This window comes from Triturus cristatus, chromosome 5_2, assembly GCF_964204655.1.
Source record: "Triturus cristatus chromosome 5_2, aTriCri1.1, whole genome shotgun sequence".
In the NCBI taxonomy this organism is placed as follows: Eukaryota; Metazoa; Chordata; class Amphibia; order Caudata; family Salamandridae; genus Triturus; species Triturus cristatus.
Genome location: NC_140588.1, coordinates 369789807 through 369817412, shown reverse-complemented (window position 1 = coordinate 369817412; position 27606 = coordinate 369789807). Strand labels below are relative to the sequence as shown.

Genomic DNA, 27606 nt, shown 5'->3' with positions numbered 1-27606 from the left:
TGCCTTCCTGTCCCTGTGTCTGTGTCTCCCAGCCTCATCGTTCATCTTAATCTGTTCCATTGTTTATGTATCACGTCACTTAGTTCATATCTCCCAGTCTTAAGGTCCATGACTTCCTGCCCCTATGTCTCTGTCCCAGAGTCCATGACTTCCTGTCCTAGTGCATGTGTCATCATTTGATCCAGTGTCTAATTATTTGTGGTCTAGTCTATGCCTCCCAGCTCCAGCATCTGTGCTCCCCAGTTTCAATGTTCTTATCACAATTTTAGGATATTCATGTTCTGAATGCTAAGAATATTTTGTAAAAGTTAGACCCAGTGATATATCCTTAGGTCTTATTTCTGTCTCTGCAGATAAATGCTAAAGATGATGATGGGGTTATTGCGGGGAGCTGGAAGAATGAGTACACCGGTGGAGTAGCTCCATCTGCCTGGACCGGTAGCGTGGACATACTGTTGGAGTATCGCAGTTCAGGAATGCCAGTACGATATGGGCAGTGTTGGGTTTTTGCTGGTGTCTTCAATACCTGTAAGCATTGGCTATCTCAATAACAATTTTCATGTTTTTCAAAGTATTGTTTGCCCTAAACTTCAAAACTGAGATACTTAACTTGCCTTTATAAATGAGCGAATGAGCATCCTATTCCTTCCTTTCCCTCTAGCCCTCCAACTATTATGGGCTAAGGGTTAGAGTTGGGTTAAGGGTTTGGATAATCGATAGGGGAAATCAAGGGTAGGTTAAAGGTTAGTGTAAAGGCGAGATTTAAAGTTAGAGCTAAAATTGGCTTAGTGGTGAGGTAAGAGTCATTGTGACAGTACAGGATGTGTCCAGGTTATGGTATATGTTAGTGTCAGGGTTGTTGTTTATGGTCAGGCTAAGGGATGGGGTAAGCGTTAGAGGGTTAGGATTAAGTGGAGTAGACATATGTTATTAGGTTAAGGTTTAATTTCTTTTTTTAACGGCAGAGATGGTAAAACTGACTTTTTATAACTACATTTTTCAAATTCAAATAGAAATATATGTTTGCCAGAAAGTTTGTTTCACAATATTTACCACTACATTTAAATACATGTTTACTGAGTTCTTTTTATCATATAATCAAAAGCCTTATGACTTTAAATATCATAACCTGTTGACTGCAGTCAGTGACAGTATAAACACGTGAAAACCCCCCATAATTCATAAGCAATTTACCATTTTTTTCCTTTGTGCCTTGGAGATAAATATTAAGCAAGGACCATACCATACCATACTATCAGTGTGCCTTTGTTCACCTGTCTAACAGGTAATTACTTGTATTCCTTTAGAAATAAGAATAATCAAATAATTTTCAGTATTTCACCATGTCCTGCAACTTCCTCTTCCCAGCTTTCATTTCCATCATTACCATCTGCTTTTACCTAACTCCATCTTTGATTTTATTCTATTTTGTAGATCGTGACAGTTCAGCATCAAGGCGCTATAGCCGCCCATCCAGAGCTAAAACCTAACTGTAAATCCACCTGAAAAAGCTGTCTATAAAGCATAAAGCCAGGTTTTAAGTGGTTTCCTGAAAGGCAACAACTGTGGGATAGCCCTCAGGCTCTGTGGAAGAGAGTTACTGAGTCTCCCCATTTCTTCTTTCGAGTCCCTAGGCACAGTAAGCAGGTTTTGGTGTATGATGTAGGTGTATGGTGTAGGTTTCAGTCTTACTGTGGGTAACAACTGAATAGGATATTTTCATTTAGTTGCCAGTCTTTACATGAGCCCTACCTCCCACCATTTGGAATTCATACTGTATTTAGAGTTAAAAATGCACACATTGAGTTTCTCTTACAGCAAAAATGTATCTAAAGCTATGGTAGGCTTTAAGTAAAGTTGATTCTTCTATGAAGGTCTGTCTTTGCGTATTTGAACTATTAAAAACTATTAAATTATGAAAAGTTCCTACTTGATGGCCAGTTATTCTTCAATACACTTTTCTTACCAGACATAATAGTACTTTCCGAAACCTTACAAAGGGCATATGAGGTGAGGTGGCAATCATCATCAACATGACAAAAAAGAAAGTAATTCGTATACCTAACTGCACAACAACAACCGTGCAGATTTCTTGGATTCCCACAAATGTTTTAAATAGCATAAACATCTTGATGTGTTGCTATCCCTTTAAAATAAATCCGCATTCATAGTTGTAATGTTGAAGTAGAAGCCTCCTTCTCCATTAAGTCACAGAGGTTCACCATCTTGGGAATTTTCGTAAGGTGACCCTACTCAAACATAGGGTGTTTTGATATTTGAATATTTATTATACAGCTTCTGTTGTTTCTATCAAAAATGCTGTTCAGAACAGAGCATCCAATATATAATGGCATCATCAGTTTGGTTGGGTCCCTTTAGTGGTGGTGATGATGCATGATGGAAGATACAAAAAGAATAACATTTCATGTAAGGAATATCTTGCAATTTACATACATTGTAAGGGGGAGTTGAAGTTGTCCAGGCTGTGGAGGTTGAGTAAGAGCTGGGCTTAGGATCTTTGGTTCTCAATAAGGTTTATCTTTGAGATGGAGTAAGTACATTCTGAGTGTATAGCTTTCACACTCAAACACAATGTGCCTCCTTTGAAGTGAGAAGGGCCAGTCCACCCCTGGTGCTGGTTTAGCTGTTTGGGTGTGGCTGTTCTCCAACATTAATTTATTGATACCAGGCACCCACCAGGTGCCCAGAAAAACCCTCCATAGCTTATCACTATTTCACAAATTGTCTTTATCCATAAAACAATTTAGGGCATTATTTAGAATATCCTCCAAAAAACGGTGGGTGTAAAGTCTGCCCTGTTTAGAGTGTATACCTACTTATACACCACAGCTAAGGTGTAAGGGACGTCTGCCAATTTTTCGTGAATATCTTGTATCTGCCAAACTCTTACTAATCCCTTAAATTTTATTTTCCTGCATCTTCTTCGTTCCATCCCAGACCAACACGTTTAGAGTTAGAACTGTTATGGCCCTTTCTCAGGGCGTTAGGGGTACTTAGTTCTATTTTAGCTATAATGCCTTTTACAGCTGCCTTTGCCTCCACTCGAGTCACTGTGTTAAAAGGCAACTATTAAATCGACTAGCACTATTGCTAACATCTTTATGACTGTTACTTAAAATATGTTCATTAGTAAACAAAAGCAAATGCTCTCAGCATTATCATCTTGCAGCATTTTCTATAGCTCTTGTCTCCTCTTCTTATCTTGGTTTATGTCTTTCACACTGTAATTTAGAATTAAGACTACGTTATTACCGATTTATTAACTACAGATATTGTTCGCTCAATACGTTCATTTTCAAAAGTGAAATTTAATCCAAGTATAACTAAAAATCATAATCATATTCACCATATAGAGTTACGCAGACAGCATTGATGTTCATCTCATGATAGAATGAGCAAAAAGTAAAACCACCCGCAGATTTGTTCTGCTCTTTCATAAGTGCCTCCACACCGGCCCCAACAGCGCTAAGGATGCCTGGTTTCACCCTGGGGGTGCCCAGGAGTGGACATTTCACAGGGAAAGCCAGGAGGGGTTCCACAGCGGTATGAGTATCAGCGCCAGGAAACCGAAAAGGCGACACCGTAAGGTGGCCGTCTGGTGACAGTGCGCTCTATAAGTACCTTGTCATTTACATTTACATTTAGTTAAACAAACATTGCATGAGAAAAAATGCCACAATTTAGGCTACTGTTCTCCTAAACTCATTCCTGTCAGTTCACTGCCAGATGCCAAGGTTAAATCAGGGATGTGTCAAACTCATGGTAATAAAAAGATTGCCGAAAATGGTTTCTTTTTATTTTGAAAGTCTTTTCAGCATTTGAGACACCTGGCATTTGAGCAGATCCTGAACTGTGCAAGGCACCATGTTGGAGCTTTCAAAACCTTTATGAATCAACATCATAATATCGACAATGTAACTTTTCAAGGAGCATACCATTGATTCTGCACAAGCTTTGGCAACTTTCTGAAGTATTAGAGTCTCTTGCCAGACTTAGCTGGTTATTAGTTGTGATCTGAGCATCAATAGAGGAGTGCAATTTAATCTCTGGAATTTTTGTATTAATTGAATGAACCTCCCCAGCCTCAGAACTGGTCTACAGTATCTACTATTTCAATTTCATATTCAAGAACCTCATGTTGTCGGTGGTTCTGTCACTTAAAACATCACCTACACTCCTGCACACAGCGCCAGCTTAGCTGTAGAAGGCCTACCATAGCCCATATATCAGCAACCTCAACCATAAGGAAGGTTGTGTTTCTAATATGAAAAATAGGTTTTCCCTTTATTAAACATTTTTTTAAATGTTTTTCTTATATTAAAGTTATTTAAAGGTGCAAATAGTGCAGAGGGGAGGAAAGCATAGTTATAAAGTAAGCATGATGCCATACATTGTGTTGTTCATCTGTTGTGATGTGACCTTTGATGTTCCCTTGATACATGTGCCTTCAGTGTCTCATTTATAGGAAAAACCTTTGAAGTTAACCCCCTAGTTGAGGACGTTTCTATAGTGCATGCCTGAAGCTTGGGCTTGATATCTGATAATGAGGTCTCTTCTATACTACTATGTCACTAAACCAGGTTTCCATCAACAATGCATGGCTCCTGTTGTGACTTATGCTTTCACAAAAAACACCAGTCATTACAGTGGTAATATCCATATGGTTTATTGTGATGGCATAGATCCAGGAGTCTCAAAGAATTTACTTTCATAATTACAAAAACTCTAGAACTGTTCTGATTGTCTCTTGGTCAAATTGAAACACTAGGACCATATCACACTAGTGCCAAAGTCCCTCCTCTGGCTCCTGATAAACGATCACGCTCTGCAATCTCCTTATTAGTCCACAGAATTAAACATGACATTTCAACTGGAAACTAACTAACATGTTAATTCCTTACCACCCACCTAGAAAATGAAGGTAGTATGCACTAGGCCTGCTGTTGCAAAGCTCCTGGTTTACGTCAGAATCTGTATCCCTACAATATCCTTGCCAGGATCCTGTGGCCAGCCTTTACACGTAATCTACCAACAAGCCTTAAAATATCAGAACATAGGGGGTCTGCTTTAAAGTTTGGCAGACAGGTTACTCTTTCACGATGTGATGGACATCCCGTCCGCCTTATTAAAATTGCCAAGCAGTATAATGTACTTGTAATAAGGCGGATGGGATATCTATCATATTTGTGACAGAGTACATGATCACCAAAATTTTAATCCGAGACAGATGTCGGGTCTTGGAATTTCAGGGCCCTACATTCTGGACTGCTTTGCACTTATGTCTTGCAGCACAACCTATCTCCCTCCACTTCAGTAGAATCCTGAAAACTGAGATCTTGTAGTCAGCATTTAATTGATGACTTGTCACACCAAGGAGAGTGACAGAGGAATGCCGGATAGGGAAACACTTCTAGCATCTGACTTGATGCAAACTCCTATGGTTAGAGTGTCCTTTACTCTTTACCTTTGCAAACTAGACTCTTCCCAGCACCATGAACTGTCTATCAAGCTAAACGTGGTGTTGCACAAACAAACAAATAGATGCATTCACCAATAGTGTAAATTGTAAATTGATGTGCATAAATGCCAGCCTTGGTGCTGGGCTGGGCTAGGTTTTTGATCCACTGCCCTCCACTGACTCCTAATCTGAATCAGCATCACAGGCCAATATGTGCACCATTTTATGCGAGTGACTGTTTGACATAAATATAGCAGTGCTTTTGCTCGCCTGCCATTTATTCTGAATTCTGTCTTTCATCCACTATCAAAACCCCGTTGCAGTACAATTGCGTTTTTAGATAGCCTTTGGTTAATGAAACTGATTTACACAGTAAAACAGCAAGATCCCCAGACTGTTACTTGCTACTGTTCTTGCATTTTTTGCAAACTTTGTGAAAATCTAATTTTCTTACAAGCCCACTTGATTAGAACACAGACATTGTGTGCAGGCATTTTCGGTGCCCCTAGAGAAATTATTAATGTCTGCATACAAGCATTTAACCTTGGCCTTGGATCTGAAATGCATAATAAAGGAGTGAAACATTAACTGTAAAATGTGGGAGTAGAAGGCAATAAAAAGGTAATTTTCCAAACTTGCATTAATATTGCAAAAGTTCTATTTTTATGTGCACCATATTAAAATATAATACAAATTAGACTTCTCTCTGGCAGGTGTTTCTTTTATAAATTTTTCTCAGACCAATACAAACAGAATACTTCTCATGTGGTTTCAATACCCGTTTGACACGTTGATCCTCATAACACAATTTGCCATCTGCTCAGAATAACAATATTTCTATTAACTAGGTTGAAATGCCCAGGAAGAGGAGGGGGCGGTTACAAGAAGTAATTCCTCTCAGCCTCGGTAGATCTGAAAAAAGGCAGCACAGATTTTTCCGTGCACGCATATCTCAGCTCCAGTCCATTGGCCTACTTGGTTCAGAGGTGTCAGGTGTAAATGGGCTGTGTGGTGTATGCCCAAGAGAGTTTCGAGTGTGGGAAGTAATTTCTGACCCCACCCTTTCGATGAACAATGTTCCATAGTTGCCAGCCAAGCTGTGAGAGGAAAATTGGTGGCCCCGGCACACACTCAGTGACAAGATTCAGACCTGCAAAATAGGGTCTGTTTTTGGATGGTATAGGTGGGTCCTACCACCCGAGATCTTTAATACCGGTCTAGCTTTTGAACTAGCAGAGGGAAGGGAGTGACCCTATTATATGCGGGATACCTATGAGAAGGTGGGCCTGCCGGTAGGTCTTCCCCTCGTAAACCAGTGGAAGCTTCCATTAGGAGTCCACACTCATTGCTTTAAGCCAGTGTGTAATGCAGTGATAGTTTTCACCTGGAGCTAGCCCCTGCTATCACTCAACTTATTGCGGCCAATGACATCAATTAACAAATGTAGGACGCATCCGTGACCTTTATGCTGCAGTGCATTGTGGGAATACAGTGGACAATCATCTTCATTCTAGACTGTTTCAAAACGTTTAAATGTGCTTTTGCACAAATCATTAAACATATTTTGTTAAGTGACACCATCGCCATGATGGGTCAAACCTGCATTGGATTTCTCTAAGGTTTGCTGCCTCAAAAATAAGAACAAGAGGGCAATACCCTTGTACTGAGAATACAGCATGGGAAACTATCTTCAGCTATACAAGTCTAAAAATATCAGGCCCTGTTCACAAGGGTGTATCTGAGATTAAGCATGACTTACTCTTGTAGTGCTCCTGTCTTACTCATGAATTTTAGCAGCAAGATAGTAGTGTTCCTGTTTTTCTGCTGAATTCCAGGAGCACTGGTGACTCTGTCACCGTCATATATTTGCATTTATTGATATATTAATCTGTAATCCACTTAACCATAGCTTATATGATTTACACCTGATTTATTAATTATCTATCCATTATTTCACACATTTTCTACATTTTATTTTGCATTTAGGTTGCGTAAACGAAATAAATCAAATATTTGATTAACTTTAGTAAACATATGTGAATTTTAAAATTGTTGTCAGTAGGCCTGGGTGCCCTACTCCATTTGAAATAAACGTTGTATTTCTGTTTGATGTGCATAACATTTTATTCTGTTTAAGGCAAGAGTCACTGTGTTCTCATTTACAAATGCTGTTCATTGTTAGCTTACATTTTGATGGTTGTAGAGTAGCAATTAGTTAGTTTGGATAATGATTCCCAGCACCTTCAGGCTGGGAGGAGAGAAGCTGAATACTCCTTTGTGAGATATCATGAAGGCCATGATGATAAAAGAAGCTGCCATTGTATTATCCGTGAGACGGAGGCGGGCACCAAGTATGCAGAACACTGTTTTGATTAGTTCCTTCCTCGTGGGAACCTGAAGGATGTATCCCTTGGATGGAGCTTACATTTTAATTGTGTGAAGCCTGTTGGTTAGTTAGGTCTCTTGCCCTTGCCCACCATAGCAGACAGATGTCCTGTCCCTTGTCTTGAGACCAATACTCGTTACTTTCCTGATCCTAGAGTTTCTCTCGAGAGCAAACACATTCCTTCTCATTCTAATCAGTACCTTTATTTGGTTCTTCTTTTGATGTATGTTTGCTGACACTTGCTGCTCCTGAATTTACCTAACCTGGCCAAAACCTTAGCTTAGCCCTAGGGAGTTTGTTTATGGAAATGAGACTTGACTTTGATTTGTAAATGTTGCCTTTAATAACACAATATTCACATTACTAAACTGAATTACTTGGATTATACTCATGCACACTGTATTCAGCTGAATCTCGGTTTATGTCCAATTGAATTGATCGGAGATTGTAACTTTACTAGTTTGCTAATAAAACTTGCAAATTTACTCCTCTCTGTCGTTACTGTGGGGCAAACTCTGCATCATTGCCATTGCAATTTTACTGATTTTGTGATTTCAGCCTCAGTTTGAGATAAAGATTCAACCGATAGGACATATCGGAGTCTTGAGTTTGCACCAAGTATGCGTAATACAAATACAATCCTAATCTATTATCAAAGCACTGCAAGAGTGAGTCAGACATACTCACCTACACGCCTACTCACAGACACATTTTTGTGAGTAGGGCCCATACTTGTTAAGTTACTGGAAATGTGAGGGATGCAGGTTTAATGTTTTGGTTTAGTGGAACTTCAGTTCTTGAAATCACTGGAAATACATATTATACAATGAAAGTTCATATGGTTTCATGATCAAGACAGACTTACGTGGATAACAGCCAGACTGAATAAACTAGGGTTTTTCTTCTCCTCTACTGATATAATACCATTCAATGAACTTAGAACAGGATTTGGTATTAATCAGAGGAACTTTTTTAAATATCTCTAAATAAGGGGTTTTTTTGCAACGTAAGGGGGGTGGGCCCACAGGATTTTAAAAAACTGAGCTGGTAGATATACTGACGGGTCAGGAGAAATGCAGAATTGGTACTCTATATATTCTTTTACATAACTTCAGGAAAGATGACCTGCAAAAATATGCATTAAAATGGCAAGATAGATTAGGTCTAATGGAATGGTATTTTAGCAAGCCTTTTCACAAGCGCAGTCTGTTTTAATGGTTGGTTGCCAGCCTGCAAGCTCAGTTTTATAAAACCTGTTTTTTTTATATTACACACCATGTAGGATCGCTAAGTGGGGGAAGGCAGAGGAAGCAGTTACCCTCGGTGCGCTCTCCATGGGGCAGATATTGTCCATGTGTTTGCTACTTGTCCTTCACACTCTAGTGTGATAAATGAAATTACTAGCTTTTTTAGAGAAAAACTTTATCTGAGGGTGACGTTAACCCCCTCTCTGATATTGTTGGGAGTTTTTAGAAAGGCTTTGGTAAATTACATTGCAATTATCCAGCTGTGTCAATACCAGTGCTCATGTCCAACCCACTCTTTTTCATAGTGTGGACAGTGGGTTGTTAGAGCCTTTGACAACTTTGTTTATTTTAGGCACAGGTAATCAATTTAATAAATTACACTGAGTCACTCAGATTATTAGCTTTCTGACTAGGGAGTGGCAATCTACCCAAGATGAATACCATACAAATGGCATGGATTTTGCTTAGGTGTTGGCTTCATTGTATTTTCGGTTTGTAATTTGTGAAGTCCAAAGAAGAGGGCACACCATGTTCAGGCAAATGCAATCCACTTATTATGTGAGAAGTCTGCAGAGACCCCATCCACAACCAAGTAAAAGAGCAACTGACATGGAATCAGCTCATAACACATTCTACAGGTAGCAACCAACCTACATCTAGATCACTGCATCATAACATGGATAAAGAATAGAACTACAGAACACCACATCACCTCCCTCACCAAATATTACAACAACAAAATATAAATGAGAACTCCTAACACAATAAACATATGTGCAATATATGTTATAAGTCCCAGTGAATCTAAGACACATTCCTAACACAATCCTGTAGGCAAAGAGGCACCCTCCTTACACACTGCGGTCTCACAATGTGCTGTCATTTATTTGATGTCTCATCCTGACATGGAGAGTGCACCTTATTGAAACTGAACTTAGCCACTCTGTTCAAGTTCCAAATTCTTTAGTCACTTGTTTTTACAGCATTTGTGAACACATTTATATATTTGATTGGTTGACTAAACTTAAATTCTTTATCATTCTTCCTAGGGGATGATTTAATCTTCACCCAGTCACCCACATGAACCACAGTGTTTTGACAGCCTTCCTCACATCATACTGCTTCTTACTCTTCAACATAATCTCTCTTTACTTCTCCTTCCATCCTTCAGTTTTCCCAACTTGGTCATCCACCACCATCCTTTTTCTAGAAACCCACAAGGGGATCACCTCTGTGTTAGCAATTCTGCCTTTGAATAACTGGAAAGGGGCTACTCCTGGAGAAGATTGTGGGGTGAAGCGATACTCACTCACCTTTTTCATCATCGCTGTTTCCCATTTTACACCAGTTACCAAGGCTTGTTGTAGGGTTTCTTTTGGCACCTTTATAAACCTTTCCACCACACCATTACTATCTGGGTAGTACAAAGCTACATTCTTATGTTTTATTCCTCTAGCTTTCAGAAACTCCTCAACCACTCCACAGGTGAGTTGCACACGGTTGTCTGAAAGTTGTGTCGAAGGAAAACCTTCCTTCTCAAACAACTCCTCCAAAAAGTTTATGACCACTTCTTACTCAACCGAATTTACCACCTTAATTTCTGGCCAGCTTGAAAACGTCCACGCACACAAGAACATAACGATCACACGACCTTATCCTCACCGGACCCAGAATGTCAATGGTAATATCAGACCAGGGACCACTCGCCTACTCCCTCAACACCATGGGTTGTGTTCTAAACTGCATTACTTTATCACTGCGTGAGCAGTCCACACAACTCCTTACCTCTCTCTCATTATTCAGGTCCATTGCTGGCCACCAATAGCCATCTCTGATCTTCGCATTTGTTTTGACAATGTCCACGTGGCTAGCGTGAGCACTATCAACCAACCTCTTCCTAAGACTACCTGGGGGAACTAACTTACTACCCCTCTTCAGCAAACCATCCACAATGACCAACTCGTCTTTGACCTGCCAGGACCCTCTTACGTCATCATCACAATCTTTTTTTCACACCATCCAGTAGAAACCATCTTTATGACTTTCTGTAATACCCCATCTATCATCAATCCTTTCCAATCTTCTGAAACAATTCCTTCCGTGATTGAACACACATTGAGCTCTTCATCAACGTCCTCTCCACCAAACAAATCACCTTCATCCAAAACTTCACTCTCCCTGTCTCCCAATCTGGATAAACAGTCAGCCAAGATATTGTTGGTTCCCGGCAAAGAAGAAACAACAAACTCAAATTCTTCCAAGGCTACAACCCACTTGCGTATTCTGTGTGAGACAAAGTCTATCCTTTCCTCATAAACACTTCCTTCAGGGGCTTATGATCCGTTTTGATTTCAAACTTCCTTCCCCACAGAATCTTCTTCAATTTACGCACAGCCCAGAACACACCCAGTGCCTCTTTTTCTACAACCCAATATTTAATCTCTGCACCTTTCAAAGACCTAGAAATTAATAATATACTTTCCTTCCTATTCACCTTCTGCATAAGGACAGCTCCTAGTCCCGTCGAGCTTGGCTCGGGCTTCATACATTCAAATGTATGATTGTTTTCCTGACTCCAGATGAATTCTTCCCCTTTTTTAGGAAATGCTCCATGCAGCAAGTTTTCTCTGCAAATCTTTGCACAAATTTGTTAGAAAATTCAGCCATCCCAAGTAATTTCACCAGTTCATCCTTATTTTGAGATGCATAAAGACTACAAAGAGTGTTCATCAGAGCCGACTTTGATTTGACTCCAGGTTACATTATCAAATGTCCCAAATATTCAATTTCCTAGACGTCAAACTTACACTTGTCATCTCTCAATGCCAGGCCGACGTCACATAGCATTGACAAGACTTTTCTTAGCTTGCCATCATGTTCCTTCGGATCAACACCAAAAATCAGCCATTAGCCTGATATACCTTGACACCCTCAATTCCCCTAAGAATGTGCTCTTTTGCCCCCTGAAACACAGAGGCCACTGAGATAAGACTAAAGGGCATTCAGAGGAACTTAAAGGTGACAAAGGGTGTCACAAATGCTGTCAACTCTTTGGACTAGGAGTGTAACCTTATTTGGTTGTATGCTGAGGTTAAGTACTAGGACGAGAAGTGTCTATCAAAATGAAGAGAACTCAACATTTCACTTATATTGGGTAATGGATAGTGATCCACCACCACAGATTTGGTGAGTTCCCTTAAGTCCACACAAAGCATCGCCTCCTGGTTCAGAAAGCATGGCTTTCTGAACCATGACGACTGGAGATGACAATTCTGTAGCCTCCACTTCTTGTATGATACCTGTATCAATCAATGTGTTTAACTGTTTAAATATTGAGTTTGAGTTTCATAATATGATTGTAATCTTTAAAACAACCAAGCTTATTAGCAAATACTTCAGGAAATTCTTTTGTCTAAATCTTGCTTCCAGCTGACACAGGACTGAATGGTGGCATTTCCTTTAAGAGCGAGAAAGCAAAAGACACACAATTAATGGACTGAATGCAGAACAAATCAAAACATTCACCACCAGTCAAGAGATCTGGGTTAAATCCATCATCCTTTTGCTCACCATGCCATCCCAGTTTAGACCTGGCCATATGAAAATCAGTCTTGAGCCGGTGCCTCATGGGAACAGTCCACCCGAACTGCCAAGCCAGTTCCTCCCTGGACCAGAAACAAGCATCCTAGGACCGGTTTCAGGGTTTCACCCCTCTTCAGCCAGGATAGCTTGATTTCAGTGGCACAGTGAGCCCAGAACCCACGTCTGGGTATACCTTGCACACTTAGGGCGAGAAAGCAAAAGACACACAATTAATGGACGGAATGCAGAACAAATCAAAACATTCACCCCCAGTCAAGAGATCTGGGTTAAATCCATCATTCTTTTGCTCACCATGCCACCCCAGTTTAGACCTGGCCATATGCAAATCAGTCTTGACCCTGTACCTCATGGGAACAGTCCAGCCCAAACTGCCAAGCTAGGTCCATCCTGGACCGGAAACAAGCGTCCTAGGTTCGGTTTCAGGGTTTCACCCCTCTTCAGCCAGGATAGCTTGATTCCAGTGGCACAGTGAGCCCAGTACTTGTCTTGAAATAGCTTCGAAAAAGGCATCATACTAGTGGAGGGCTTATTTGTTCCACTTTTCTCCTTAACAAGTTTTACAGCCACCCCATTACTCTTGTCTACAGAATCTTTTTCTACAACAGCAGCATCCTTGGGTATGACATCCACGCAGGCTTTTTAGTGTTCAATCATTTTAGCAATTGTAAGAACCTCTTGTAAGAGTGGATTATCTTTTTGCCACATGCTCATTCTAGCTTTGTTCAACAGACATCCAAGCATCAGTTGACCCAACAGGCACTCCTCCACAGATGCCCCAAAATTACAGGTAGCAGCCAACTTACATAATACAGTGATGTATTGTTCTACTGTCTCACCTTGCCATTGCATTCTCCTTCCAAAGTGATACCATTACAGAACAGTACTTACCTCTGGAAAATAATGTAAATCCAGCATTTTGAGACAAATCTCATACCTATTCAAAGGTGTTGGAAGACTTCCTGCCCTTCCAGACCAAAGCAATGCATAAGCAAAGATGACTTCCTCTCAACACTGTGAGAAGTCCCACACGCCTGGGCTCAATATCTGAAAAACAACAAAAGTACACACACTTATAATGATTCGCACCGTGCCAATGGAGAATATCAATGTTACACTGTGTTCATACACAGAGAAATTAACCAACAGACTTTCAAAAATAATGGCAACTAAAGTTTCTTGCAGCATAAGCCAACATCACAATAAGCAATAATAGGTGAGCACGTCACCAGACAACTTACAAGTCACAAATGGTGAGCGTATCATTGCAGATACAATCTGTGACACACTTTGCATGGAAAGTAGGTGAGCGTGTCACCATAAAACTTACTGGTGAGTGTATCACCGCAGATGCACTTGAGTGGCATGAAAATTCAAGCCTCAAAGAAAGCGGAAACCTCCCAATGCAGCATCAGCCATTGAACTGGGAAAAAGTTGGTGCGGACATTTAAACAAACTGAGAAGACGACATCCGTGGAAACAATTGTTGTCTCCCAATTCAAGATGGCCGCCTTGCGTGTGACATCATCAAACTTTAATCCCAGAATGCTTTGTGAAATGACATGCTGTCAGGTGACATGAGGCATAGGGGAACACACCGGAAGCTGAGTCAGCGCAATGGAAGTTCCTCTTTCCAAACCAAAGAAGCGTGTCACAGAACCCGACACGAGCCATAGGTGACCGCACCATTCGTGCTCGTAACAGACAACCCAGGTCACGAGCTGTCATCCATACCTCAGGAGCACAGAAATGTGTCAAAATCTTCCTGAGACCTACTGCAGGATATCACATCAGCCGGTCAACACTATGGGATACTTTTCTAGGCTGCTTTCCCACTTTCCATTAAGCAGTTCTCACACGGCAGCCCAGGAGCTCCAGACCATGAAATCCAATACAAAATCAGACCAACATTGGGCTGGTGCGATACGGCACTGTTTGTTTCTGATGAGTGCCTTTAAGTGGGCAAGGTATCAACAAACAAGATGTATTGTTGAGTTCTTTGCTTTAACGTTCACACGAAGTCCAAACAATCACAACGGGATAACAGGTGGTGCAGCACGTCGCTCATCGCTAAAGAATCAGCACACCGTGTTCAGGTAAATGCAATCCACTTTATTAGGAGAGAAGTCTGCAGAGACCCCATCCACAACCAGGTAAAGTGAAATCAACTCATACCACATTCCACAGGTAACAGTCACCTTATATTCTAGATCACTGCATCATAACATGGACACAGAATAGAAACACAGAACACCACATTAGCCTTTCAGCTAAAGAACATATTCCTTCTTCCTTAAATCAGCATGGCCAAAGAACTTTGTGATATTTGCCTATGTGCTCAATTTGTGGACAAAGAATAGGTATTTTTGAGTGTCATCAGCGTTGTGTGTAGGCATGTGTCGGTACTTATGTAGCACAAACAAAGCTAGACAACAGATCACTTTAGAGAGTGATGTGGACATGTGCTACCTGTCATTATCACCAAAGGTGCTGTTTTTTCCACTAGTTAGAGTGGCTTTCAGAAATGACTGCCTTTTTAGTTGCTTGGCAGTGAGGCCAGTGAAGTTCTCTCATGGTGAGAGTGTATAAATGTCATTGTATCCTTTTCCACTCTTGGTCTATGGCCTGTGTTATTAGCTGTGTGTTGATACTGAACAATACAGGTGAGATGAAGATTTCCTGCAAACCTGGGGCCATATTATGTATGCAGTGCATTTTCCTGTTTAGCGCTGGGCGCACCTTTCAAAAGGTGCGCTCAGCGTTAACAAGGAAAATGTGATGCAACATAGTAAATGCGCTGCCCCAGGGAAGCAGCGAACTCGCACTGCCTGGAGGCAGTGCATTCAGGTGAAAAACGGACCTGCTGTTTTGAAGCCACTCCGTATGGCTGCTTTGAAGCCGCTCTGTGTTATACAGTGCAGGCAGCAACCCGCCTGCACTTTGAAAGGTGATTAGAGATCCCCTTGCAGGTGGGTGCAGTGAGTGACTGCACCCACCTGCAAGAGGGTGTTGGGGGGTTCATGGGGCACCTTTTCCCCCTCCAGAGGGATGCTATCAGAGGGTGCACTGATACTGCGCCACCTGGTTATGCACTGCCAGTGCTCCTCCTGACAGCTTCTTTGTGCTGCGACTGCATATGCAATAGGGCACGGGCACAGAAGCAAGGGGGTTCCCTCATTTGCATGGACCACGCCCCCATGCAAATGAGGGAAGGCTCTATGATGATAGTCCTGGCACGTTAGGTGTGCCAGTGCTATTGGCATTACAGAAGGCACAAGCGTCTGCAGCCCCTTCTGTAATACCAAAGTGCCCTAGGGGCACCCAAAGCGGGCGCAAATGCCCATTGTGCCCCTGGGGCATTCTGGCAATACGGCCCCAAAAAACACTTTACAACTGGTCAGCTCTTATGACTATATTATTACTTATTGGCTGAAGTTCTAGAGAAATCATTTGATCCACTGATTCAGAGTTGCCATATATTATCAGCAATGCAAAACCTTTTAATTATGTCATGCTCTGCTATGCCATAGATTGCTGAAAAACAAAGGAGCATCAATGTTGCTTTCCTTTCTTCTTCAAAGGCTTAGAAGAGGTCCGTCCTATGTTTGCCAGCATCTTTGCAGTTACACTCGTTTGTTTATTTATTTTTGTGATTATATATAGTGTGGACATGGGCTGTACGCATCAGAGCTCTTTACAATAAAGCAGAATGAATCAATAACAAATAAAAAATACACATGTACATTAAAGGCGGAGAGAACACCAGGTTAGCCTCTCCGAAAGGTAGATTCCTTCACACATATTCATTGTAGAACATAGCAATGACAAGCAGGTAATACAGTACCATGAGATGATCATGAATTATTCATGCTGGTTGAGGTTCATATGCACTTGGTGGGAGCATAACAGGGTAGGAGTGGTGTTAGGCCAGGTGTCGTTCACAGAGAAGAGCTTCAAGGTCTTTTTTAAGTAGAAGAGTACTCTCAGTACTTTGATCACCATGTGGAAGGTGCTCTAATTATGCATATTGTGGTTTTTGTCTTGTTACCTCTCTTTTTAGCATTTTGCTTGGATATATGGCACTGGGCCAATAGTTGGCAAGGATCCTTTGATCTGCCACAATTGAGTAGTTTTATGGTTGTATGTTTGAGGTTCAGCAAGAAGCAGGTCCTTTCTTGAGGGATATACTCACCAGTTTTGTCAAAGATAAATATGAGTATGGTCAATGTATACAAAATATAAAACACAAAAGGGTGAAGTGGCAGGTTTTAACATGGACTACAATGCGCCCTCCCTATCATAACTAGCCACTCAAGAGCATCTGGTCCTGGAGAGATAACTAAATGCTTTTGTTATGAACAATCTGCATATGAGGTCTTTGTGGGATTTTTCCTAAAAAGGAACTTCGAAATATAACTAAGCCTGGCATGTCCAAAGGTGAAACCCCCTACAATATTTGGGGGGCTGGCTGCCTGTGAAGTTCTGACTTTGTTGTCAGAAGCAAAAATGTCCCTTCCCTTAACTGACCCTATCTTCCTCCTTCACCAAGAGTGAGTCTCACCTCTATAGCTTACTATGTAAGTCTCATGTTGACAACATTTTCTGCATGAGTACATATGTTAATTTCCAACCCAAAATACACATTTTTTTAATCAAGCTTTCAGTTTTTAAAAGCAGAGATCTTTTTTTTCACTCTTTTCTTTTTACTCTTTTACATTTGTGAATTGGTCCTTGTATCATTGATTTTCATAAGTATTTTAAAAATTAGTTTTTCTTTTTATGAACCACCTTAAAACTAGGCCTGGGTGGAATTTCAATAATGTCAGAGTAATTGAGGTAATTTTGGTAATTCTGCGTTACTCTTTGACGTGGAGTTACTGATAATTACGTGATTACTCCTCCCCATGTAATTAAGAGTCATTTGGGGGGAAAATCCTAATGCGAGAGCAAATTTAGGGAGTGCGAGCCACTGCTTGTGCTTGCTTTTTGTGTTCTGCTGCATTTAGCAAAGTTTCTTTGTGCAAAATGTATCCTTGCACACATTTTAGTTGCGACGGTGCATTTTGCACTACAAAGGCAGTGCTGAGTGTCAGTAATAAATCGGGGAAAATCCTACCCCAAGAGCACATTTTGCAAGTGCGAGCGGCACCTAGTACTCTCTATTCATGTTCTGTTGCATTTACCACTATGTTTTAGCACAAAATGATCCCTTGCGTCCATTTTGGATGAGAGGGGGTATTTTTGCACTAACAAATAGCTCTAAATGTAGAAATTACTCTTCTGGCATAACTTAAGCGTAATCTCACTGAACTTTTAGGTAATTCCACATGATTACACTACACTGAGTTACGTGAGTTATGCCTACCCCTACCTAAAGCCAGAAAGACTTTTGGTCTTGTCACAACTGATTCACTCACTGCTGCTGCCCACAAAATGTGCGTTTCTGCATATGCATGTGTATTTCATCAAACAACAGGCTAATCAATATACCAATCCTACTCCAGCAATCAAAACCTCTGGACCCAGTGAGGAGGACTTCTCAGCGCACTTTTCTGAAAAGTCTAAGAGTATTAATCGGGAGCTTCAACGTGCCGCTGCTAACCTGTTGTCTATGAATGCCTTGGATTCAGCAGTACCTGCGGCAGTGTGTGCTCCACTATACCCTACAGAATACACCCTCAAAAACAATGCCTGCTGGAATACCTACCTGCTTCCGGATTTGGAGGAGTTGTCACATTCCTTGGCATCTTAAACCTTCCAACCATTTCAGTGAAACACTTCCCGCTAAGTTGCTCAAAAACCTCAACATGGCCATTCTGCCTCTCTGGTCCAGGATCATCCAACAATATCTCTTACAGGGGAGGATTCCAGACTGCCTTGAAATGGGGCAAGTCAAACCCATCCCCAAGAAGCCTAATGCAGACCTAACGGATCCCAATAACTTCCAGCCGATCACCAGCATCATGTCTTTAGCGAAATTGCTCGAGAAATTTCTTCACGCACAGCTCTGCAACCACATCGAGAAATGTCAGCTCCTAGACAAGTGCTTAATTTGTGCCGGTGCTTGCCGGTGCTTAGCACCGGCACTTCGTTTTCAGGGCCGGGTCTACACGAGGGGACGAGTCTGCATGACAGGACGTCCCATTTTGCATGGTGTTAGAGCTTACTGACTCGGCGCAGAGTGCTGTTGTAACTTCTCGATCCCTCCCGAGTCCCGGTGAGTGCTACGTTGTGACTTGTGAGCCAGAGACTGATTGAGCAAATATCACTGCATAATTTCAGACAGTCACTGCATCAATCATTTATGTGTGATGGCGGAGCGTCATGGTGATGGCAGCCGTTAGTTCAGTATTGCCGGGTGGTGGGCGGGAGTCAGGCACTGATTGGGCAATTTGGGCTGGGCCTAGGATGGATTTGGTTGTGCGCGCCGCGCGCAGATTTTTATCCAATTGCCACGCCCCTGCGGCACCCCCGTGAGTCATCAGCACGACCACGTTGAGGGAAGGCTGCAGAGCAGCAGTAGCACCAGGCGGCGGGTCCAGTAGTTGATAAAGGCAGTGCCCCAGAGCATTACCGTAAGTAGTACGCACGCCATAAGAATCAGTCATCATGCCATGCCTCCATGTTTTTATTTTAGCGTGGTAGCGTGTCGGACTCGGGCAAGATACGATGACGCACCACTGTGTGCCTGGCCTGCGGCTGCCCCACGGTAGTACGGTAACGGTACACCTAATACTAGTATATATATTTATTTATATCAGAATAGGCCAGGGCTGGCCGGCCGAGGTTAAGTTGTTAAAGAAGCCTTGACGTAGTATCATCACGTTATAGGGCCGGCGGTCGGCCAGGTTGGCGGGTTTAAAGTTAAAGGCGGCGCAGCCCTGCCCGGCCCCTGGCCCTGTCTTGTTTGAACTTAGTATGATTATGATATCCTCCCTCAGTGCTTAACAGTGGCTCCGCTTTTACTAAATAATGCAATGAAAAGCAGGATGTTGTGTAGAACAGGCAGCGCGGTGCGCACAGATTTTTTCTGATTGCCACGGCCGTACAGCACACCCGGCCGCACCCCACAAGCCATCATCAGACCCACGACGTGGGGCAGACCAGGCAGGCATCAGCAGCACCAGGCAGGCCTACCTATCTATATAACCCAGTCAGTCAGTGTAATAAATAAGTCAGAGCCCCGGATGCCCGGCTCACCAGGATAAGTAATATTCTACTTTACTAACTAAACAGGTCCTTCCATGCCCGTTCCAAACCAAAGCTGATTTTTTTTGTTTGAACGTGGTGACGTGTCGGGCACTGTGGTAGCTCCGTAGGTGGCTCCACAAGATTTGATGACGCCTGCCCTCCCTGGCCTAGATGGCACTTGAGGCTGGGACTGGAGGAGTCACGTAAGGAGAAGGGTCTACATTGTTGGGAGACAAGACTGTGTGTGCTCCTATGGATGGTCACATAAACATGTATGCTTCCCTATATAGGGTACACAAATGCGGGTTGGAGTATACACACTCTTCTGTTTTCATGTGACACCGTATATATTATATATCTTTCTATATCACGCATGCATGATAGCTATTTAACAATATATTCATATTTTCCTTTTACGCCTTCTGCTAATGGCCTATTCATTAATAAAGGATATGTTTTGAAAGAGGCCTTATGATTCATTAAATGATAAAAAGTGTCTATCCGTGACGAGAGAAAGCCCCTGATTTTACACTATCAACTCTCATATGTGGGTACTTTGCATGTGTATAAGTCTGGCATGATGAGCCCTTGTGTGATATTGTCTTGAATATTAGATAAACGCGGCAGATCGAAACTATTCCTCTTTTGTGAGTGCCCTTCACACAGACAGAGCTTGGCCGGCACATTCGTCTGCATGAAACCGAGTGCTGCAGGTGGCCTGCCCCTCTATAATGTTGTCATCTGATGGGTGTGATGCGTGTGATAGGGGTGGCACTGCCATGCCCCTCTTCTCCCCTGACCTTCTCTGCGCCATGTGTTTCACTGCGCGTGCAATCTATTTCCCTTCCCTTCATGGGCTCTCTGGCGTACTCCCATGTCTGTTTTGTGTCTCCCATCCCCTATCTATGCTCTTCACTGCCACACTGCCTGTCCTCTCTGCTGCACTGCACGTGCAGTCTATTTCACTTCCTCGTCCTGTGTTCTGGGTTTCACTGCCCCCTCTTACATGAGCTTTCTGACCCACTGCCTCTTGCCCATGCCATGTGTTTCTCACCTTTGCCAGTGCTTTCTAGTCACACCTTTTGCTCTCTGGTTCACTGCCTGTGTCTGTTTTCTCTCTCGATACATTTGATATTCTGTTTCACTGCCCTAGATTGTTTTGTGTTTCACTGATCTTGCCTATTAATCTGTCACAATTCTCCCACTTGTGTCCTGTTTCACTAGCCTGTTTAGCCTCTTTATTTCACTGTCCACGACAGAGTAATCTTATTCTCCGCCCTGTGTGTGTTCTTTACTTCACTGCCTGTAAAGGTGCTCTCTCTTTCAGTGCCAATACATGTGCTCTTCTTTTTGCTGCCCCTAACCGTGCTTTCTACTTCTCTTCTCCTGATTGTGCTATTTCACTGATGTCTGTGTACTGTTCCTCTGCCCTTGTCTGTGGCCTTTTTCACTTCCACTGAATATGCTCTTTCTTCTGCTCCTGCCTGCCTGTGCTCTGTCTCATCCTCACTGTCCTCATATTGCCTGTTTCATTATCCCTACCTCTGTTCTCTGTTTCGCCACACCTGCCTATGCTCTCTCTTTCACCCACTCTACCTAAGCACTCTCTTTCAGTTCTCCAACTTGTGAACCTCAGTTTCACTGCCAATACTTGTATTCTGTTTCACGATCCATGCCTGTGCTCTGTGATTTGCTCCTTCTGCTAGTGTTCGTTGTCCTGCTTATCGTGTGTTTTACTTCCACAGTTTGTTTTATTGCCCCTACGCATGCTATGTGATTTGTCTTTCCTGCTTGTGTCCTCATGTTCTCTGCCACTGGGTGTGATCTCCGTTTCAATACCCTGCTTGACACACACACTATAATTATCAAAGCTCTGAAATATTCTTTAGGGTCAGATTTACACCTCTCTTTTGCGTCAGTGCAGAACTGCAGATACACTTGCTGCGGTGACGACCAACTTTTGCTTGCAAAAATATTTAGCGACGAAAAGTAGATGCAAGTATATACTGTAAAATGGCAGCTGCACACTGACATAATTTACTTTTGCTCAATACGTAATTTTTGCAAAATTATTCACAATGGGCAATTAACCATGACTGGTAGTGTTGCAGCCAGGATTCTGTGGGGTTAAGAGGTTAAAGGCCCTGCCCTAGTCTTGAAGTATCCTCCTCCGGCTCCATACCTTCCCTAACAGTTCATCTTAACTTAGAGTGGCCAGTAATCAAATGTGCCATTAAAAGATGTTAAATAAACTGGTTGATTGCCTTCTTTTCTACCAGTAAGTAGTTGCGCACACCTTCGGCTGGCACACATAATAAATGAGCCCATAGAGTAGACGCAGGTAAAGCTCTTTAATCGTGCCATTTGTGCTTGTATAGTATTGTAATGGTGCCTTAATATGTGTTAAAGAAGACAATGTGCAAAAACAACTGACCGGAGTAAGTCCGTCAGGCAGCCTGCAATGTCCTGCATTAATTTAATTAGTTACATTGCACGACGTAGTGGCTGCCAGCCCTAGCAGCGGGTGGGGGGGCATGCTAGAGGGGCTAATGAATACCGCGCGCCACCTGAGCATAACAGCATTTGATTAAACAGGAGGCCCCGTAGATAGTGGACTCTCCGTGCCACTGGCTTTCTTTGTTTCTTTATTTTTGGTGAAGGCTGGCATAGCTGAATTGTCTACTGCAGAAAAACCTGGGGCTTAGTTAAGTTTATTTATGCCTCTACTTTCTTCACTTTATTATTACTACCAGCCTGGTAGAAATGTGATAAAGTGAAGAAAGAGTACCAGCCACAGAAGCATGGTAGCAAGAGGGAGGTGGGAGGTGAGGTGAAGAATAACTTTAGTTAGAAGAGGATAAGGAGGAAGGGTAGGCAGCAGAGAGACCGAGGTAAAGAGGGGTGAGGTCAGATACAGAGAGAGAGATGACGGAGCAAGAGATGGGCAAGGAGAGAAAAGAAGATAAATAGAAAGACGGGGTGTTGAGGGAGGGATAGGTAGAGAAAGACAATCAGAGTTAAAGGCTGACAGGGGGTGGGGGTGAGAGATTTAGAGAGAAATATAGAAGCAAGCAAGAGAGAGAAAGAATACCGAGGAGGGCCTTGAGAGGTGAGGGCCAGATTAATTACCCACTTTTCCTTGAAGAATCTGTGGGTGACAAACCACCCCAATTACGTATACAACTTTGTGATCCTCATCCTCTCTTCGAATGCAAATGCCCTCCAGCCCAGTTGATGAGTTGATGAAATGTATACCCTGGTGGCTTCACATCCATGCGTGCATTTGTGGTCTGTCAAGAGAAGACTGCAGTGTTGTTTAGTGCTGTGCAGCAAGCAGAGGGATTTATGAACAAACTTGAACGACATGTTCATTATTGATTTATAACTTTTAAAAGTTTGCAAGCGCAAGTAATGCACATAAGGTGATGGCAGCACATGGCAGTGGGGGCAGGACACAGCTTGTGATTCACACTTGTGAATATTGCACTGCTGTCACTGCTTTCTCTGAGTCTTGTTGTGTAACTGTTCTTTGCGCTAGGGAAGCTTGCGCTCTTGTCAAAACTATACCTGTGTTATATGCTGCCGCAGCCAAACTGATTGACTCAGTCTCTATGAGGGAGAGGGCCCAGGGGTGCGCCGGTGAGGGAATGCAAAGAGGTGGAGCACGTGTACAAATATGGGTAGGTTTCCCTCCCACACACACAGCGGTGTGTACAGGTGGCTGTGTGTGTGTTGTCTGTGCGTGTTGCCTGTGTGTGTTGGTTTGTGTCTGGCTCGGGTACTTTGAAGCTGAAAGTTGAAAGAGGGCATAAGGTAAAGCTAATAAAGCCTATATCTAATTTCCACAAGCCCAGCGGTTCTGCTGCCTCAAATTTCCATAGAGCCCTTTTTTTACATTGTGACATTTAACATTTTCTGTATATGTGATACAATATTTTTCTTCCAATCCTAACCCAGCTTGCTCTTAATACAATGAAATTCCACATACTGGAATGCCGGGAGCTCCTTTTAGGACAATTGAATGCTGATGACCAGTAATGACTGGTATAGATCTACAACATTCCAATGTTTCCACTATTCCGGTGTTTGCCTATTGTTCCTTCCTCCCCTTGTTTATTTTAGAACATCATATTATCATAGGGCGGAAATGCTGCTCTAACAGCTTTATTAACCTTCTGTGTATGCCAATACCACTTATTAAAGGGTGCCCTCTCTTATATAGGCCTGTGTTTCATTTGCCAGGTAGTGAAGTCCTTCTGCTCTCGTTGCAGTGCGCACCCTTCGCCCAGTAGCAATGACACCCGCCGCATAGCAACCAAGGTTTCAGATTCCTATGAGTGCCATTTTCATAATTTCAGTCAATTTAGTGTAATTATGAGTGGCATTTCAACAACTAAGAAGGACACTTTCTGGCGAGCAAAATCAAGCAATGAAGACGAGAGAAACATACAAGTATCAGACATTGCACATAGAGCACTGGAATTGTCCCTTTTCAATGCATTAGTGATTTTAGCTAATTTATTCCAAAATTGTGCTTTAAATGCACTTTTGATTTAATCTTTTTCAAAATGTTCACAGGGCAGGGGAACCTCCTATCAAAACCTTACTATGAGGAAGGCTCCCTTGCTGAAATTCATCTGGCTTTTTGCAGTGGCATTTGAGGATGTGGGTGGAGCTAATAGAGGAAGTGGGTGGAGCCAGTGGAGGAAGTGGGTGGAGCCAGACAAAAGTAGGTGTGGACTCCGACAAAGATTTGAGCACCTGCACTTCATATTTTACAAATTAAGCACTGTCCTAGACCGACATCAGTCAGGCATTAGATCAGGTCATAGTACAGAAACAGCTCTAACTCACATTGTTGATGACGCCTTGAGAGCTCTTGACCAAGATGAGCCTTATCTTCTAATTCTTCTGGACTTATCCTCTGCTTTTGACACTATCAAACATGATAACTTGATTAACCTTCTTCGATATAGGATGGGGTTATCTGGCCCTGTCTTAAATTGTTTCGCCTCTTTCCTGCATAACCGAACACAAAGAATCAAAGTCAACCAATCTTTGGCTGCCAGCACCAAGGTCTCTATTGGGGTACCTCAAGGATCTGCACTCTCGCCCACGCTCTTTAATCTCTTCATGGAACCACTAACTGCTATTCTGAATGGTTCTAACATTCAGTACCATATGTACGTGGATGACACTCAACTTTATTTGAAGATCTCCTCTCCAGATGACATTAAAACTCTTAATGGTGCGCTTCAAAAAACTCAACAATGGCTAACACATAACCATCTGTTACTAAATACCCTCGAAACAGAATTTCTCTTGATTATCCCCCCCCCAACCATGGGGCCCCAATGCAAAACTGGATCAAATAAAACTCAGCACTCAACTGCACCCCTCATATGGTGGACTCCGCTTGTTCTTTAGGTGTCACCCTGGACAAATTCCTACACACGCAAGGGCACATCAGTGCCACCATTAAGAGTGCCAATCATCAGCTCAACACCCTTAGGAAAATCAAACCGTTCCTACTTCCCGAGGATATCCAGTCAGCAGTCCAATCCCTAGTTATCTCACGAGTGGAATATGGCTTGGAGACCCTAGCTGGGCTTCCTAAATCTAGGTTAGCTACGCTAAGAGCTACTCTGAACGCCTCTGCCAGACTAATCACATGCTCCAGATAGCATGATCATATTACTCCTGACTTAATTCAACTTAACTGGCTTACCATTGAAGCAAGAATCCGCTTCAAGATAGCCTGTCTGACACTTAAAGCTATACACTTCAATAGACCTGTTTACCTGGCAAAAAACACTTGAGCTTTCCGGTTCCAGTCAAAACTTAAGAAGCTCCAATACCCTATTACTGAAACCGCTTAAATTTAACAAAAAAAGAACTTAGAATCGTACCTTCTGAGGGCTGGGTCCGAGAATTTGGCATGCCCTGCCGACGGAGATCAGAGCCAACCCCTTGACTGCTTCATTAAAAAAACAGGTCAAATGGCTACTTTTGGATGAACTTCACCAGCAATAGCCTTTATGCCATTTGCTAGACACTTCCTTCTCTTGCTTGACAATCATTTTTCTTAGTGTGTTTAAATCTATGCTTGACAATCATTTTTACGTTGTGCTTTGAAATGTATTTTGGTATTCTGTCGTCTTAGTGCGCTGCTAATACTGCACTGCCACGTCTATAAGGGCTTTTCCTGTTTGATCATGTGCTACCTTGTCCTCCACTAGCAACCACATTGACTTTTATGTTTCTGGTTCCTCCTATGTTGCCTTTTTGTATTGTGTTCATACTGTTTCTTCATGTCAACTTTAGTTTCTTTGTGTACAGCACTCTGATACCCGTCTGGTTCTTGTTCATGCTTTATAAAACTTTTCAAATAAATAAATAAATAAATAAATAACATTTCTATCTCCTGTGTGCAGCTAGGTTTACAATGCTTATTCATTTCAGTTTTCGCCTTTCCCACTTCCTCATCTACCAAGAAGTAGCATCACAGACCTCTGCCAGGGCAGCATTGGAGGGCTGCTGGCTGGAAAGTAGCATTCACTGCAGAGGACTGTCTGCTTTTCCTTTAATTGCCAGCCATTAATCTTCCAGTACTTAATGACTCCATCAGATAAGGCCTTCCAAGGTTGTGATATTGAATAGTGCCACTAGTCATCAGTTATAAATGCTAAAACGTCATGTGAAAAAGTGAGCGGAGTCGTCCATCTTGGAGTTGTCAGTCTAATTATTTTCAAAGGGCCCTGATGGCTCACCGCCTGAAAGCCTATGAGAGCATTTGAATTAAGCTTAATCAATACATACATATGCCACCAGGCACATCCAGGTAATTTGTCTTTTAACAATGGAGCGGCATTTGCAGTGCTAAAACTTTCTTCTTCTCTCTTCTGTGATGTGTGTGCACTGCAAGGGCCTGTAAGTCCAGCTTCACAGTGCAATGAAAGGACAGTTACTCCATTGCCAACAATACATATAACATCTTCATGAGGAATCTTCCTCTCAATGAGTCATAGAAATAAAGAGCTCTATGTGTCCCAAAGTTCAGTGCAGTATCAATAGTGTACCTATAGTGTATGCTGTATATTGATTTCTGACTGTTGCGTTTTTTGGAAACAATGTGGATTTTTCAAGTGTTAATGATGGAAAGTCCGAATTTTATTAAAGACATGGAGGCGAGTATTGTGCGTTACTTTCCTACTGGGCATGCCCGCACTCTCCCAGGCAGGAAAAAACAGTGTCCATAGGGCACCCGAGAATACTTAAGTTCCAGGCACTGGGGATGGGGTCCCCAGGGCCGATATTAGCTCTGGGAGGGGGTCCCCCGGTTCCCTACCCTTTTAAAATAAAGTTGGCCCTTGGGATGGAGTTCTCGGGGCCTGAACAGATTCGGAGAGGGGGGCCCCCCTTCCCCCCCCTTTAAAAATAAATACAGCCACAGGGTATGGAGTTCCAGGGGCCTTTAAGACATGGAGAGGGAGGTTGCATGCCCCCTTTTCTTAAAAATTATAATAGCCCCAGGAGATGGGGTCCCGACACTTCACTTCATTCTACAACACTCCAATCCTCTCTACGGCACTCCACTCTTCTCTACGACACTCCATTCCACTCCACTCTATGACACTCCACTCTACGACACTCTCCTCTATGCCATTAACTTTTAGCAATGCTGAGCAGCAGCAATGCTGGTG

General features: G+C 42.5%; 1 protein-coding gene across 1 annotated transcript in view; it reads left to right on the top strand.

The window, feature by feature from the left end:
• The window catches only part of F13A1 (coagulation factor XIII A chain), a 352278-nt gene that overhangs the window by 129283 nt on the left and 195389 nt on the right, over positions 1 to 27606 (top strand). Inside the window, exon 7 of the mRNA XM_085607215.1 lies at positions 354 to 528. Coding sequence (XP_085463341.1) covers positions 354 to 528 — 175 coding nt within the window. The remainder of the gene's footprint in view (positions 1 to 353; positions 529 to 27606) is intronic.